This window comes from Peromyscus maniculatus, chromosome 1 (genome assembly GCF_049852395.1).
Source record: "Peromyscus maniculatus bairdii isolate BWxNUB_F1_BW_parent chromosome 1, HU_Pman_BW_mat_3.1, whole genome shotgun sequence".
Taxonomy (NCBI): Eukaryota; Metazoa; Chordata; class Mammalia; order Rodentia; family Cricetidae; genus Peromyscus; species Peromyscus maniculatus.
Genome location: NC_134852.1, coordinates 161020075 through 161037988, shown reverse-complemented (window position 1 = coordinate 161037988; position 17914 = coordinate 161020075). Strand labels below are relative to the sequence as shown.

At 43.3% G+C, this 17914-nt stretch overlaps 1 protein-coding gene and 1 non-coding gene across 3 annotated transcripts in view; both read right to left on the bottom strand.

Moving 5' to 3' along the window:
• Positions 1-7239: 7239 nt before the first annotated feature.
• Positions 7240-7346, bottom strand: LOC121826917 (U6 spliceosomal RNA). The gene has a single exon (XR_006069078.2). It is a non-coding gene; the product is annotated as a U6 spliceosomal RNA (small nuclear RNA).
• Positions 7347-13609: 6263 nt separating this feature from the next.
• Positions 13610-17914, bottom strand: part of LOC143270101 (solute carrier family 22 member 19-like) — a 28346-nt gene continuing 24041 nt past the window's right edge. Inside the window, exons 9-11 of one of the 2 annotated variants that reach the window (XR_013047033.1) lie at positions 14963-15166; positions 14308-14431; positions 13610-13805 (exon numbers count right to left, since the gene is read on the bottom strand). Coding sequence is in view for 1 of the 2 variants with exons in the window: in XM_076558853.1 (XP_076414968.1) it covers positions 13745-13805; positions 14963-15166 (265 nt within the window). In the remaining variant the exon portion in view is untranslated. The remainder of the gene's footprint in view (positions 13806-14307; positions 14432-14962; positions 15167-17914) is intronic. The other variant, XM_076558853.1, reaches the window with a different exon arrangement.

Here is a 17914-nt window from a genome sequence, read left to right as displayed (position 1 = left end):
GGGTGGAATGTTCTGTAGATATCTATTAAGTCCATTTGAGACATAACTTCAGTTCAGACCCTTATTTCTCTGTTCAGTTTCCATTTGGCAGATCTGTCCATTGGTGAGAGTAGGGTGTTGAAGTCTCCCACTATTAATGTGTGGGGTTTTATGTATGATTTAAGCTTTAGTAATGTTTCTTTTGCATATACAGGTGCATTTGTGTTTGGGGCATAAATGTTCAGAATTGAAACTTCATCTTGGTGGATCTTTCCTGTGATGAGTATGTAATGCCCTTCTTGATCTCTTTTGATTAATTTTAGTTTGAAGTCTATTTTGCTGAATATTAGGATGGCTACACCAGTTTGCTTCTTAAGACCATTTGATTGGAAAGTCTTTTCCTAGCCTTTTATTCTTAGGTAGTGTCTATCTTTGAATTTGAGGTGTGTTTCTTGTATGCAGCAGAAAGATGGGTTCTGCTTTCGTATGCATTCTGTTAGCCTGTGTCTTTTTATAGGTGAATTAAGTCCATTGATATTAAGGGATATTAATGACCAGTAATTGTTCATTTCTGTTATTATCATTATTTTTTGGTGGTAGTGTTTGTGTACTTCTCTTCTTTGGGGTTTACTGCTGTGGTGTTATCTGTTGCCTGTGTTTTCAAGGGTGTATCTGACTTCCTCAGGTTGGAATCTTCTTTCTAGTGGTTTCTGTAGGGCTGGGTTTGTGGATAAGTCTTGTTTAAATCTGGCTTTGTCTTGGAATGTCTTGTTCATTCCGTCTATGATGATTGAAAGTTTTGCTGGGTATATTAGTCTAGACTGGCATCCATGGTCTCTTAGTGTCTGTATTACATGTGTCCAGGTCCTTCTGGCTTTCAAAGTCTCCATTGAGAAATCGGGTGTTATTCTTATGGGTTTGCCTTTATAGGTCACTTGGCCTTTTTCCTTTGCTGCTCTTAATATTCTTTCTTTATTCTGTACATTTAGTTGTTTAATTATTATGTGGCGAGGGGAATTTTTTTTGGGTCTAGTCTGTTTGGTGTTCTATAGGCTTCTTGTATCTTCATAGGCATTTCCTTCTTTAAGTTGGGAAAGTTTTCTTCTATAATCTTGTTGAATATATTTTCTGTGCCTTTGAGTTGGTATTCTTCTCCTTCCTCTATCCCTATTATTCGTAGGTTTGGTCTTTTCATGGTGTCCCAAATTTCTTGGACATTTTGGGTCATGACTTTATTGGCTTTAGTGTTTTCTTTGACTGATGAATCTAATTCTTCTACTGAATCTTCAATGCCAGAGATCCTCTCTTCCATCTCTTGCATTCTGTTGGTTATACTTGCATCTGTAGTTCCTGTTTGTTTATTCAGATTTTCTATTTCCAGCATTCCCTCTGTTTGTGTCTTCTTCCTTTTTTCTATTTCCCTTTTCAGGTCTTGGACTGTTTCCCTCATCTGTTTCATTGCTTTTTCATGGTTTTCTTTCAGGGATTTATTGTTTTCTTCAGCTTTATTTGTCTTTTCCTCTAGTTTTTTTATAGCGGTATTCCCATTTTTTGTTTGACTTTTCATGTTCTTGATTGATTTCCTCCACTTTTTTGTTTGTCTTTTCTTCCATTTCATTTTTGATTTCTTCTTTAAAAGCCTCTAGCATCTTCATGATGTTGTTCTTAAGGATGCTTTCTTCTGCTTTTTCCATTTTGTGATGTTCAGGTCTTGTTGTTGGAGGAGGGCTAGGTTCTTGTGATGCTGCATTGCTCTTTATTTTGTTGTATGTACTTCTGCCTTGATGTCTGCTCATCTCCTCATGGATTCATTCTTGGTCCAGACCAAGCTGACAGATTCGGCGTTTCAGGAAGCCTCTCTTGGTCCAATGAGAGGTGGCGGATTCTGCTTCTCAGAAAGCCACTCTTTCTCTAATCAGGGCTGGTGGATTCTCTCTCTCCTGAGTTTACTCTTGGTCCTATGAAGGCTGTTTGTCTAATGAGAGCTTTCTGTTTCTCTGGGCTGGGTGGAAGCTCTCTGAGCTAGATGGGAGCTCTGGGCCAGATGGGAGCTGGGGGCTGGTCACTAAGTCTCAGGAAGTGGCTGGGATCTCGGGTGCATGGGTGTGGGGGCAGGGCGTGTAGATTTCAGGGTCTGCCAGGATGTCTTGGGGAAGGGGAACCTTCCCACGGGGCCCTGCCCGATGGCCAGAAACTGGGGCCAAGTTGGGGAGGTCTTCCCCGGGAATGGCTGGTGCCTAGGGATGGCACCTAGGGGCAGGCATCCCTGGGTATGACCCCAGATACTCACCTCTCGTCCGGATGGGAGCTCTCTCTATCATCTTCTTAAGGTAATTTTTAAGTTTGATTTCTCGTTTCTTCTGTGTTGGGATGTTCAGGTCTTTCTGATGTAGGTTCTGATGGAACCATATTGGTTTTTATGTTGTTGACTGTGTTTTTTGCACTGGCATCTACCCATCTCTTTCTCTACTTGGTGCAAGTGATGCCTGTATCTGAGGGAGGTTCTCTTGGTCTGATCAATATTCTTGGTCCAGTGGGAGCTCTTGGTCTAGTCGGTGCTGATGGACTCTTTGTTTCAGGGAGCAGCTCTTAGTCCAATTGGCACTTGTGGGCTCTGTCTCAGGGAGTAGCTGTAATCTTGGTGCATAGGTGGGTTGGGAGGGGTGGGACTTGTGGATTACAGGGTTTTGTGGGGGATTGTGGTCGTCTGAGCTGTCTGCAGTAGGACTGCCTGCCGACTGGCCTGAAACTGGGACTGCAATGGGTGGTGGTGTGGGGGTGCAGGATTGTGCCCCTGGGCCCATAGCCCAGGGGCTGGGGTGTTCGGATATGAGGATAAAGATTCACCTCTTAGTCTAATCAGGTGCTGGCGGGCTCTGTCAAAGGCAACAGTTTGAGTAATTGACTGTTTGCACATAGTCTCAACCTCAATTGATGCTATAGGTTCAAAGTTCAGCCAACCGTTTACTTACTGTCTGGGATTCTTCACCAACTTAGAGCTAAGTGCATGGGTCAATGTGACATTACTATCCTAAGAGAAACTATGTGACTTAACTTGTGTTTTGAGAATGGGTAAGGTCTGAAAAATGTAACTTAAAATTGTCCAGAGTTTGGCTGTGAGGGAGCAGCAGTGGCAGTGTGGAGAGAGACAGCTATGTAGAGCTGTGTGTGAGCTGCTGCAGAATGTGAGTGAAGTGTGTGTGTGTGTGTGTGTGTGTGTGTGTGTGTGTGTGTGTGTTTTGAGTGAGAGATGAAGAAAAAGGAGCATGAAAGAAGTATGAGGTAGTGAGTGGGTGAAAGAGTGAGTAAAGAGTGAGTGAATAATGTAAAAGAAGATGTGTGAGTGAGTGTGTGAGAGAGAGCTGTATGTAGAGGAGCTATGCCTAGGAACTGTGTAAATAGCTATATGATGAGAGAGCTATGCAAATATGATGTTTAGCTGTGACTGTGTGGAGATTTGTAACTGTGTGGAGACAAGGAAGATGAAGCTGTGTAGGAAAGATATGTACAAGAGTAATGTATGTAAAAGAAAGAAGTATAGCCATGTGAAAAGATGTATGTATGTAAATATATGGAGACGTATGCAACAGTGTAGAGATATGTAGCTGTGTGGAGACAAGAGTCAGATGTATTCTTAAGATGAAGTAAAAGAGAAAGTTAACATCAGAAAGCATGTGTGTTTCCTTATTTCACTAGTCAGAGATAGATTAAAATTTATTCCTAAATACCCTGAGATAAAAAGTTTCCTATCCCCCACTACTCTGAAGCATTCCTTTTATTACCCTGAGCTGATTGTGGCAGCTGGTCTGCCATGGTCTACATTATTTTTCCACTAGTTTGTATTTAAACATTACACTTTTTCTTCATATATAAATGTTCTGTTTTGATTAAATCCACCTCTTACTACCCCTTCCAACTCTTCTTGGGTCCTTCCTCTCCTCTCTCCCCAAACTTCAGTTCTTTCTTTTATTTTGTTTTTATTATTGTGCAGTTTAATTTCAAATAACTTTCACTCCTGTGGCATAGCATTATCAGCAGTGAAGGAGTGTATAAGATTTAGTCCTGAATCAACTTTACTATTTTATTCCTTTTTTTATCATTCTCAGAGTGTTCTCACATGTGCTAAGGTTCAGGTGCAGATGAATGATACACTTCTTTATCTGTCTCCATCTCTGTTAAGATCAGAGATTCTTAGTGTTTTTCTTAAATCCAGAAAAATCTTTCCCACTTAGCTATTGGGTCTCTCTGCACTGACAGTAAATGTTTGGACCCCTCTCTACCCGAGAAAGGCACCTTTAATTTCCTGCTAGATTCTTTTGCTTTTGTCCTGGGGCTGGTACCCACATTCTGAGGGAGAAGAAGGAAATTTGGTACTATGGTTGAGGGTCCAGTTTTCCAGTTCCTATGCTAACATTTGTGGCTGTGAGCATTCTGAATCATCAAAGGATTTTTTTTTAGAACATCTAAAGAGATCTGGAGGCCACAGTTGGGTTAATCATTTATGAACAGAATCCTCAAAAACTAGCTGTGAACAAAGGTCCCTAGTCCTGAAAGAGACCCAAGGTCTCAATTCCAACAATCAAAAGTGCAATGAGTTTTCAGATCTTCTTTCATAGATGTATTCAGACCCTACTGAGTGGAATCAGTGTTGTCCACATGTGCATGTGTGTCAGGCTATCTACTGTAGTATGGGAAGTATACTTGTGTACCACCCTAAAGAAAACTGACTTTATCTTCACACTCATTCACTTCCTGGAGCTGAGGGCCATGGAAGTATACATCAGGTGACAACCAGTGTTTGACAAGTCGACCCAACAGATGTATGACTCCCTGATGGGGAGCCCCACCTGGAAAAGCTGTAGAGTCCCTGGCTGTGGAAACCAGCTGTCTTCTATCCGTAACTTTCTCAGGTGCCACTGCTATGCCTCCCTAATAAGAACAACTGTGGGATTCCTTCCACACCCTTTGGTAGTGTGTTTTACACCTTTGGGCATCCATATTGACATTATGATTTATGTTTAAGCTATATAATTATGGCATATAGAAACAATACTAGGCACCAGGCTATTTTATGGGCACCAGGCTATTTTACATTACTCAGACTGACATAGGATTCTCAGTCACAAAGACAACCTTTTACTAAGGACTTACTCCAGTTGCTGCAGATATTGGGATATGGTGTCTCCATGGAAAGGCTCATTTCTGTTAGATAGAGTCTCCTATCTGGGATACAAGTTTGCTCAAGGTGGGAGAACTGGCAGGAGAACTCTCTCAGTGCTGATCAGAAGGAAAACATTGTTTTGGATCCCCACTCCCCAATCCAAGAAGCAGGTATGTGAATTTCTGTGGGAGGCGGAGGCGGCGGTGGGGGGTGGGTGGGTGGGTGGGTGAGCCTCAGAATATTGCAGACTCTGCACTCATGGGCTTGTTGAAATAGCTCATCCTCTTCATTCTGCCTCTACATGAGAACTGCATTTGAAATGGACTGAAACCTAGAAAGAAGCTTTCCAGAACTAAAGTAGTTTCTATCCCCAGCCCCAAATTTGGCCCCACCAGATGTCATGAAATCACGGTACCTTTTCATCCATAGAACTTGGTCATTGCATAGGGTGTTTTAACTCAGACTCTGGGACTTTGACAGAGACCCATAACATATCTGTCTAAGTGTCTGGATCCAGTGGCCTCCAGTTGATCATCCTGTTTGCATGCCATAGCTTCAACCACCGTACTAGTAAGGGAAGCAGAAATGTTCACCTTAGACTAGAATCTCAATCTAATGGGTTCCCATACTGTGGAAACTCTCTTATGAGGGGTCAAGGGCTGGAATGCCCACATCACTCAATATTAAGAGTCTCTTACTTGAGTAGCCCCATGCTAATTTCACTCCTGTACAGAATCTCAATCCTATGATATTGATGCCTGATGACAACTCTGATGTCCCTTTCCATGGTGTGAGGACTTGCTGGAAATTTCTCAGGCCAGTTGCCTTAGATCTCTGGGACACTTCCTTGTGTGAGGTAGAGGCTGATCACTTTACCCATGGAATCAGTCTGGTCATCAATAGATTCAGGAGAGCAGGGGCAGCAGTAACTACCTAATGGATCACCAAATGGGCACCAGCCTTGCCACAGGGCACTCAGCCCAAAAGGCCACACTGATTGTTCTCACTCAAGCTCTACACTGGGGAAAGGACAAGTGAGTAAACACACAGACGGCATCTATGTCTCTGCTACCCTTCATATCCATGCCATGATTTATAAGGGAGAGAGCTCATTAATTGTTAAAGGAAAAGTGTTAAAAACAGAGGAAATTCTATCTCTCCTTGAAGTGGCCTGGCTTTCCAAGGAGGCAGCAGTCATCCATTGGATCAGACATCAAACAGCCAACACACCTGAAGTCAAAGAAATCAGAGGGCAGATCAGGATGTCCAACAAGCAGCAAAGATGCCTGTGGATCCCATTTCTGTCTTGATCCTTGCTTTTCCACAGCTAGATCCCCAACCCATCTACCCCCAGGAGGCAGAGGAGCAGGCCCATTCCCAAGTTGGAACACAGGATCTGAGTGGGTGGTGGATCTTGACAGACTCAAGAATTATCCTCCTTGTGGCCCTCGGCACCTTCTGTGCATCAACTACACCAGATCACACATCTGGTGCCACTGACTGACTGAGTTACTGTTTTCTAGGTACCAGATTCTGCATCTCTATGAACCTTCAAGCAAATCACAAAGTATTTAGTACTTCCCTGATGTTTCTGCCATGATTGTACCAGCTGGTATGTCTGTTTAGGCCAGCCCTTCTTTTAACTTGCAGAGTTTACAGCTAGGAAAAATTGTTGATTACTTTTCTCTTCTGATAGCTTGTAAAGCACCTTCCAGTCCTTTGAATGCTAGCCAATAGGGATGAAACTTCCAGGCCAATCAACTTGCTTTATTTTTCCATGTTCTATGACTCAAGCATGTGGTATCATCAGAAATACGATCTTACTGGCAAGAGCAATCACATCAGCCTGTAATGTTTGGAGTCTATGGAATCTTACTGTCTCAAAATTCCAAAAGAACTCATTTCTGTCTCTGGGCTTTTTATTGGTTACTTTCTGGTGTCTAGTGGGAGAATTGTTGCCCTTTTATAGCCTAACTCTTTTACATTATCTTTTCAATACAAAAGAAAACAGACTAACATAGCATCAAATTTATCAATTTTTACATAAATTTGAATTTTATTAAAGGTGTTTCAAAAATGTTGTTCATTATTCTTTTTTTTTTTTTATGGAATGCTTCACGAATTTGCGTGTCATCCTTGCACAGGGGCCATGCTAATCTTCTCTGTATCGTTCCAATTTTAGTATATGTGCTGCTGAAGCGAGCACTCATTATTCTTAATACACCAATTTGTCCTTCTATAAACTGTGGAAGATCCATGTTTTTAAAACTAATCTGTTACTTTGTTACAGTTTGGATAAGGATCTCATAATTTCATCTGTAGAAGAATTGGTCCTTGGTGTTAGTATTTTTGTAAAGGTTTTGGTTTATTTTAGTTATGGTTTCTATTGCTGTGAGGAGACACCAGAGCCATGGCAACTCTTACAAAGAAAACATTTAATTGTGGTGTCTCGATTTCAGTTTCAGAGGATCAGTCCATTAGCATCATGGCAGAGCATGGTGGCAAGTAGGCAGTCGTGGTCTTGGAGGAGTAGCCGAGAGTCCTACATCTTGCAGTCAACTAGAAGTTGACTGAGACACTGGCAGCATCCTGAACATAGGAAACCTCAAATCCCACCACATAGTGTCACACTTCCTCCCTAGGGTCATCCCCACTCCAACAAAGTCATACCTTCTAATAGTGCCACAGCCTACTAGATTATGGTGGCCAATTCCATTCCAACTACCACAGTTCTCATAGTCTATAACAGTCTCAAACTTATTCAGAAGTATAAAGTTGAAAGTCTCTTCTGAGATTGCTACAATTTCTTAACTGTAATCCCATGTAAAATCAAAATAAAAAAATGATCACATACTTTTAACATAAAATGAATAAAAGATATACATTACTGTAGATGTAACCAAGCATCTTATTAAATAAAAAACACAGAACCAATGTAAAAGAGAAAGCCGAGAGGTCAGAGCTCAGAGCTAAAATCTCACCCTTCCTCCTGTGGTGGTCCTAGCTCTCTGAAAGAGACCTATTTCCTGTGTGTATGTCTTTTCATAGTCTTTTGCTCTGCCTTCTCATTGGTTGTAAACCCAAACACGTGACTGCCTCATCACTGTCTGTATGTACAGTCCTCCAGGTCTTAAAGGCGTGTGTCTCCAATGCTGGCTGTATCCCTGAACACACAGAGATCTACCTACCTCTTCTACCAAGTGCTGGGATTAAAGGCGTGTGCCACTACCGCCACACTCTTGCTATGGCTCTAATAGCTCTGACCCCTGGGGCAACTTTATTTATTAACATACAATCAAAATCACATTTCAGTACAATTAGAATACCACCACACATTACCATTCCAACATGGAGGGAAGACAGAGCAGAGAGGAAATACTGGAACAAAGCAAGACAGAAAACCAGTTGGGCAACCTCTATGTTCTGTATCTCCATGTCTGATTTCAAAATGTTCTTCAGTTCTCCAACTCCTTTCATCCTTGTGGACTGCAACATACTTCTTTCTCTTGGGCTGGCTCTACTCCCTATTAGCAGCTCTCCTCATCAGGTATCCCACAACTCTGCATCTCTAACATCTTGAGTTCTCCAAGGCAAGCCAGGCTTCAATTCCACAGCTTCATGCAATGGCCTCTCTAGCCCTCCATTCAGAGACAACCCGGACACATGCCTGGCCTTGTCAGTTTTCCCTAATCTGAGGGGCAAACTCTATAACTTGCTTATTTTATCCTTAACTCTAAGGCCTAAACCATGTGGCCAAAACTGCCAAGTTCTGCTTCTTACTGTGGCTGGAACATGCCCCTCTCATTCAATTACATCTTTACTAATTTTCTATCCTTCGCTACCTAAGGGTGGCAGTCCTGAAACTGGATTTCTAGAACAGACTGGCCTCAAACTTGGAGATCTACTGGCCTTTGCAATACCAGTGCTGGTATTAAAGACATGCACCACCTCACCTGGGTCTAAGCTCTTCTTTAATTCCTTTTCACAAGTTGGAAATCTGCCAGGTGGGATCTTGGCCTGAGGTCATCACTTCTTTATTCCATGTCTTAATCCATTTATCTCCTTGAACACAGGATTTAGCTCTATTCCAGTTCCTGAGCTTCTTTTCTTAATATGTAAATTTTATATTTTTATTTGCTCAGCTTGCAAATTATATATATTTGTTAGAGTTACCACTAATAATCCCAAAACAAAGTCTAGGCTAGGCTGTTTTGAGATTTCTTCCGCCAGTGGAATTAATCCTGAGGCTTCACTTTAGCCTCAGGCAGACTCTTCAGACAAAGGCAAAAAGCAGCCACATACTTCACCAAACTATTACAAGAATGATTTCCAGGGAAAATACTAAAATTCCTCTCCTCTGAAACATCTTGAGCCAGACCCCTGACAGTTTAAATCATTCTCAGTACTACTGTCTTCCATACTCCTAGTAGTGTGGGCCATTGAGCAGTGCTTAAAGCATTGCACTGCTTTCATAACTCAAAGTACCAAAGTCCAAATTCCTCCAAACTAAAGAATGGTCAGGCCTATCAGAGCAATGCCCCAGTCCCTGGTATCAACTTCGGTCATAATTAGGGTTTTTATTGCTATGAATAGACACCATGACCATGACAACACTTACAAAGGAAAACATTTAACTGGGTGGCTCACTTACAATTCAGAGATTTAGTCCATTATCATCATGGTGGGACTTGGTGCTGGAGAAGGAGCTGAGAGCCCTACATGTTTCAGGTATCAGGAAGTGGTCTGTGACACTGAGAGTAGCCACAGCACATTGGAGACCTCAAAGTGTGCCTCCACAGTGACATACTTCTTCCAACAATATTTCCTCTCTCCATCAAAGACACACCTCCTAACAGAGCCACTCCTTTGGGGGCCATTTTCTTTCAAACCACCACAGGGGTGTATTTGGAGGCAGAAGCTTACTGGGGCTCACCTTTGAAAGGAGTCTTTGGTTCTTGGCTTCTTTCCACTTTTATATTCTTGTCATTTTCCTCTTCTCTTCTCTTCTTCTTTATTATCCCCCTATCCCTCCTCATGCTCCTTCCCCACACACCTTACTGCCCACTGGAAATAAGCAGCTTCCTCCAGAAGTCCTTCTGATGTTGTGCACCACTTCACACAGGCCCTAGATACTGCAGATAATGGCCAGGACTAGACACCAGTGAATGGCCAGCCATGACGATCTCTCTGAGGTACTGCATCAGAGCTAAGGGAAGATGGCCACCCTATACTATCCAGAAACTTGGCAATTGTCTCTGTCTATAAAAATACTCTGTCAGAATTTCGTTTATATATTGTTACTTTCTTCACAGTTCTTTCTTTTCAATTTTTTATCGATTCTTTGTGAATTTCACATCATGCACCCCAATCTCACTCAACTCCCCATTACTCCATATCTGCCTTCCACTCTTGCATCTCCCAAAAAACAGACAGACAGACAAACAAACAAAAACTTCTCTGGAAGTTGCCGTGTCTTTCAGTTGGTCACATAATATACCCTGCTGTGGGATGTTCTGTATGTCCTGTGGGAGCCCTTCTTGGGTTCTTTGTGGCGTTACCCAGCAGGTCCGTATAGAGGATGATTAGGACCATGGGCCTGAGTGCAGGTGTTTGAGATGGTCTGCACTTGGCTGTGCTGGGGGATGGTCTGTATGTCAAGTTGCTCTGATTGGTTAATAAATAAAACCTGATCGGCCGTGGCTAGGCAGGAAAGATAGGCGGGACTAACAGAGAGGAGAAATAAAAGGACAGAAAGGCAGAAGGAGACGCTGCAGCCGCCGCCATGACCAGAGACACTGCAGCCGCCGCCATGACCAGCAGCATGTAAAGACGCCAGTAAGCCACCAGCCACATGGCAAGGTATAGATGTATGGAAATGGATCAATTTAAGATAAAAGCACAGTTAGCAAGATAAGGACAGTTAGCAGGAAGCCTGCCACGGCCATGCAGTTTGTAAGCAAAATAAGTCTCTGTGTTTACTTGGTTGGGTCTGAGCGGCTGTGGGACTGGCGGGTGACAGAGATTTGTCCTGACTGTGGGCAAGGCGAAAAAATCAAGCTACAATACCCTTTTGCCCAAGTTGTTTTACTTGCAAATGTTCATTGTAATGACTCATTGGACTGGTTTGAGGCCTCTGGCTTCTACTACACTATCGATATTGTATTCTTATGAGGATTCTTCTCAGATATCTTGTTGTTGTCCTGTGTCATGGAGATCCTGGGCTAGTCCCTTCACATGCTCCAGCAGTTCTTAGATGGGGTAAATGTTGGAGTGTGCAGCTTAATGCCCTGATCAGGGCCTGCGTGGTAGCTGAGTTGGTCAGTCCATCTGCACTCCTGCACACAAGCACCAGGGCCAGTTCTCCTACTTTGCCCAGGTGAGGAGTCTGGCCAGCTCTCCTGCCTGTGGTAGCTATAAAGTGGTGGGGCCAGCCCTCCCATGCTATCAGGGCTATCTTTCTCTCACCTACATAATCAGAGCCAGCTCTCCAGCATTGCCCAGTGAGGGGCAGGACCAGCTCACCTGAGTGCCACAGCCAGCAAGAAGCAGGGAAATCTCTCCTGCTCTCATACCCTCAGGCTGGTTTTCAGGGCCCCATGGCCCCATGGCCAGCTCTACTGTGCTGCCCTGGTAATGTGTGGGGCTTGTTGTATGGTATTTTGTTTGTGTTATGACAAGTAAAGCTTGCCTGGAGATCAGAGGTTGGAGCTTGCCACTAGTTAACCATAAAGCCTGGAGTGGTTATGCATGCCTTTAGTCAAACCACTTGGGAGGCTCAGTCCTTTAATCTCAGCACAATTGGGAGGTGGAGACAGGAACATAGGGTGGATGGAGACAGGATCTCGACCCCTTTGGTCAGAGGATCTGAGAAGGTAAGAAGTCTCTGGTGGCTGCTCCTTTGCTTCTCTGATCTTTCAGGTTATTACCCTGATATTTGACCTGATTTTTATTGATAAGACAAAATATATTCATGCTTCAGGGGCTTGCTCTCTGGCATGCTGCAGCTAGCAAACAGCAGAGCTCCCTAGCCCTTATGCCTTTCAGGCCAAATTTCCCACAATGACCAGGTGAGAGGCGAGACCAGCTCTCCCAAGTTTACACTCAGAGCTGGCTCACTGGTACCTATACCACTAAGTCCAGTTCTACAGTGTTGCCCAGGTGAGGAGTGGGGCCTGATCTCCTGAGTGCTGCATCTGGGAAGGGGTGGGGGCAGTTTTCCCACTCTAAAGACCTGTTCTCCCACCAGCCATCAGTGGCATCTCTTCCAAGCCCCAGTCACAACAGGGCCTACAGAGGTTGGGGATAGCTCTCCCAAGCTCATGCCATCAGGGCCAGCTATCCCACATGGCCCAGGCAAGGGGTGAGGCCAGATCTCCTGAGTACTGCAGCTACACAGGGGTCAAACCAGATCTTGCGTATCCAGTGAAGGGTGGAGTCAGATAAGCATGGTACCAGGACATCAACATGGCTTCAGGTGGCAGCAGAAACCATGGAGTAGTGTATGTCCACTCAGCTTTTGGTGGTATCACATGCCATGGACATTAACACAGAGTCTGGCTAAAGTAGGACCACGGATGCATGGCCCTCAGTTGCACCTCAGGCCCAGACATCCTCATGGGAGACCAGACAACAGTCATCCAAATGATTCCTGATGGCAACCCAGGCCTCAGTTATCAACATAGGGCCTCAGCAATGTAGGGCCTCAGATCCAAACATGGTGCTTGGTAGCAGCCGGTCCTGGATGGAACCATGGCCTTCATGGTGGCAGCACAGACCATGGAGTACTATATGACTTTGGTGGTAACTCAGGCCATGGACATCAACACAGACTCAGGCTACAGTAAGTCCTTGGACCCAGACATGTCTCTCAGCAGTAGCCTGGACCAGGACATCACCATGATCACAGGAGGCAGCAGAGAACACTCATATTAATTTGGCCCCTGGTGACTGTAGGGCTCCCATACATCTGAATGGCATTAAACAACAGTCCAGACCACAGACATCTGAGTGGTTCTCAGTGGCAACATGGGCTATGGACATCCACACAGACCCCAGCTGTGACAGGGCCATGGACCTGGACATGGTCTTTGTTGACAGCCCTGGTCCAGACATCCTCATGGCCTCAGGTGGCAGCACAGGCCACTCAATCAGTGTGGTCACAGCTAACAGTAGGGCCCCAGGACATCAACATGGCTTCAAGAGGCAGCAAAGGCTCCTCATATCTGTCTGTTCCTCACAGCCTTTGAACCTCGACCTCTATCCACAGCACATGAACTGCTGTACTTCTCTTTCTCTCCCATCTCTACCACATGCTTTGTCTTTCCCATGTCTCCATCACACATTTGTTCATTGTAGTGGCATCTGCTGTCCAAATCTGTGGGACGAGGGCAGGCACTTCTGTGTCATCTCCACATTTCTTATTGTGAATAATTATAGGTGTTTAATGTATAATAATTTAGTAAAATGGTATAAAATACAATCCATATTTCTATCAGCATTTATTGAAAAATTTGCTAATAGGTAGGAATGTTCCTGGGACAGCACATTCTGAGTGACTTTTTTCTTTATCCTGCTATTTGACCAGAGACCAGTTCTCAGAGTTCCTTAAAATGGTGTCACTTTGATGATGGCACCTTCCTCATTTGTATGCCTTGAACCTTTCCACCTAGAACACACACAACAAATACCATCAAAGTGTAAACGAACCTGAAAGGTCACAGAGAATAAAGTTATATCATGAATTCGTAAGAACAATCTCATCCTTCACCCATCATCTTTTGTAAAGTAAGATTCCTAGCAAAATATTTAAGTATCTAGGGAAATAAAAACCAACTCCTCCCTAGTAACCTCTAAGAGTCAGCTTTGATACTTACTACCTTGGTGGTCATAGCATTCTCCAAGGAGGTTTGAAGGGAAAATCGCACAGGAAATACACCCACATTTAAAAATCTTGCTCATTCTTTTTGTTTAATCTCATTATTGACATTGTTATTCTTTCTGTTGTGAACTTTTCATACTTAATGAAACCAAGATGATCTGAACCTCACAGCAAAAATTCACTGTCACCTCTGTCTGGTTCTATTTCCTCTGAGTTATTTATTGAGTGATCATGGCAGACCACTAGGGCTCCAGAAACTGTCAGTTTCAAACAGCTTGACAGCACTCACCGGGCTGACAGATGATTCTGATTCTAAGGATGAAATGCCATTTGTATTTGTGCATACTTGTGAAATATAGGCAAGAACATCTGTTTCATGGTTTAATGGGTAAGCTCAGTGCATTGAGTGTTTTCTGCAAAAGAAGCAGGTCCTGAGTTCAAATCCTAGAAACTTGTGTAAAAAGCTGGGCATGGACACAAGTGCTTCTAATTGCAGTATTGTGGTACTCTTTGGTCACCATCCCTGCTCCTGGTTCATTGATGGAATCCTCAGAATGGGAAAAGAATGAGTTGAACATCTAATGCCCTTCTCTGGCCTTTGCATACATATATACATTACACACGCACCACATTAACACATATGCTTTATGTGTTTTACATAAGGGCATAGTAGGCAGAAGACATCAATTTGCCTATTTATCAATAAATCTCCTAGTACATCCTAGTAGAGCTGGTCTTTGTGTCTAGAGAAATCCAACCCCATTTATATCTACCTTATGCTACAATACAGGATAGACTCCTATGCCAAATTCAAGGACCACGTGGGAAAAAGCCCAAATGTCTGATTCCTTGGAAGAGAGATGGTCTGAATGCTATTTTGCTTTTTACATCATAGACCATTGACATACAAGTCCCCTTAAGTGGGAGGTAGAGGTGTTACTCACTCATTTTCCACATCTTGGATGGAGTCAGGCAGAGGCTTATTCTTGGTCTCAGGAAGAAGAAGAGGAACAAAGCCAGCAAGGATGGAGATGACTCCATAGATGATCCAGGGTAAAGAGGCAGAGTATATCGTGAGGGTCATTAAAACGGGAGCCATGGCTGCCCCCACATTACCAGCAGTACCAGTGACTCCTAATGCCGTTGCCCTTGGAAAATAAAACAGAATTGAGAAAAAAATCTAGTAAACTGGAACTTAATGTATTTGTGATTACATTAACCATGATTCAATGTGCAGAATAATTTAACTTAAGATTTTTGTTACTTGCTTTGGAAATTTCTGTTTTATTTGTTAGTAATTTTGTCAAGGTCAAAGAATAAAGTCATTTATAACATGCTCAGAATGATAAATACCATGTGTCTTCTCTTACATGCAGATCTTACATTTTAGCTTTTATGGAAGTGTGTGTGTGTGTGTGTGTGTGTGTGTGTGTGTGTGTGTGTGAGAGAGAGAGAGAGAGAGATATGGGTATAGGGTGTGAAACTAGGAATGTCAAAAGGAAGGAAGCAGAAAAAAGTCACTAAAGGAGAAGAGATTAGGTGTTTCTTTAGGACCAGGGAGGAGCAGGTGTCCAGGTTTCCAGTTTCTCAGGAAGACTGAGCTCAGGGTAAACAACCTTAAGTTTCCTAGAAATAATAGATCACCAGGTGATAAGACCTCCAGCTACAACAGGACCAGAGAGCACAGGGCACTCAGGCTTCCCATTATTGCAGGGTCACAGAGGACACTGGAACCTGGTCTCCAGCCCAGTGCAATCAGAGTTCAGTGCAGAGCTTTGTCTCCAGTGTTCCCAGCATCCCTTGAGAAACTGGAGCTTTGGTTTTAGTCATCTCTGAGGTCATTATTGGTGCAGAGTTCCGACGTTTCCAGTGTTAAAGGTCACTCCAGGACCAGGAGTCTATATTTTTGTAGTCCTATAGTTTACTTTGGCCTGTGGTGCCAACCACATCCCTCTGAGAGTAGACAGATTTCACTTCTTAAGTTTGGTATCTTGCCTCCAGCAGGTTCATAGAATCTAAAAGGCCAAGATTTGGTTCCAGCTGGTCACTTTGGTGCTTAGTATCCAGCCCCACCCTTGGTCCTCGGGCAAACAACCCTGACAACTTTATCAACTCATTCAATATCATCATGTTTCATCCGTCCTCATAGCTGAATGCCATGTAGACATTCCTCCTAGAAGAAGCACTAGAACAGCATATCCCAATAGGATCTGGGACATGTCCAAGAGGCCAAGCCCAAGAATTCATGGTATAGAAGAAGAAAAAGAAAAATGAAATGGAATAGACAGACCTTTAAGTGAATTATAACAGAAAACTCCCCAATGTACAGAAGGCAGACATCCAAATTCAAGATGTGTATAGAACTCCAAACAGACAAAATAAGAGAAGAAATACTTCATGATATATTACAGTCAGGATGTCAAAATACAAGTAAAGAAGGAATCTGGAAAGCAGCAAGAGAAAGGCCTCCACTCACACACAAAGGCCCCAGTGCAGAATTATCCCAGACTTTTAGCCAGCAACCATACAAGTCAGAAGAGCATCAGATGAAACATTCCAGGCTTTGAATATAAACAAATGTGAGCACAAAATGCCATAGCCAGTAAATTTATCTTTTAAAACCAATGGAGAAATGAGGGCATTTCAAGACAAATACAAATGAAAGTGATTCCTGACAACCAGATGAGCAATGCAGAAAGTTCTTAGTTAATGATTTGCAGGGAGGAAGATGAGAGGCAGCTTTCTTCAAATGAATGCATGCATGCATACACTTAATAAAAAGCACAGATGAATAAAGTACATTCTGGAAAGAAACAACCATGTCCAACATAGTAACCCTGCAAACCCTCAAAATCAATATTGGTGGAAGAAAATAAATATCAACTGTTGGGAGCCAGGCCTGTCCAAGCCTTTCTTAACTGCCTTGATGAAAGAACAAAGGGAATGCTAATTCTGTGTCCTTGTCTAGGGGCAAACTTGGTAGAGTCTCTGGAGCTGGGTCTTATAGTCCCAAGGCTTCTTTGTCATTGGTCTGTGACATACCTTGTGATCTCTTTTCACAGCATTGCTTTATTAGGTTCTTGCTGTGGGATTTTCTGTATGGCAAATGTGTTGCTCTGATTGGTCAATAAATAAAACACTGTTTGGCCAGTGGCTAGGCAGGAAGTATAGGTGGGACCAACAGAGAGGAGAAAAGAAAGAACAGGAAGGCAGAAGGAGTCACTGCCCCTGCCGCCGCCCGGACAAGCAGCATGCGAAGAAGCCGGTAAGCCAGGAGCGGCGTGGCAGGGTATAGATTTGTGGAAATGGATTAATTTAAGCTATAAGAACAGTTATCAAGAAGCCTGCCATGGCCATACAGTTTGTAAGCAATATAAGTCTCTGTGTTTACTTGGTTGTGTCTGAGCTGCTGTGGGACTGGCGGGTGACAAAGATTTGTCCTGACTGTGGGCAAGGCAGGAAAACTCTAGGTACAGGTTCTTGTTCACTTTATCCCATCATGTGTTAGCTTTCTGATGACTCTGTACCTTTTCCCCCTGCAAACAGTATTTTGGAGGCTGTACCTTTTCATGCAACTTGCTGTCATGAGTCATCAGCTAATGCAGACCTCCTGATCCCAGCTTTCTGTCTTCATTATACTCTCACCATTGTCCTCCCCTCTTGACACCTCTCCATCTGGGACCCTTAATCCTTCAAGTTCTGGTCAATCAATAATGCAGAAATCCAGACTATCACCTAACGAATTGTTAGGAAATATCAACCATTTCTATAATAAACTTAAGTGTAATTAGCTTGAACTCACCACTAAAAAGACACAGACCATATGGAAAAACAAAAGACCCAGGATAGCTAAAAGAATCCTATACGATAAAGCAACCTTTGGAGGCATCACCATC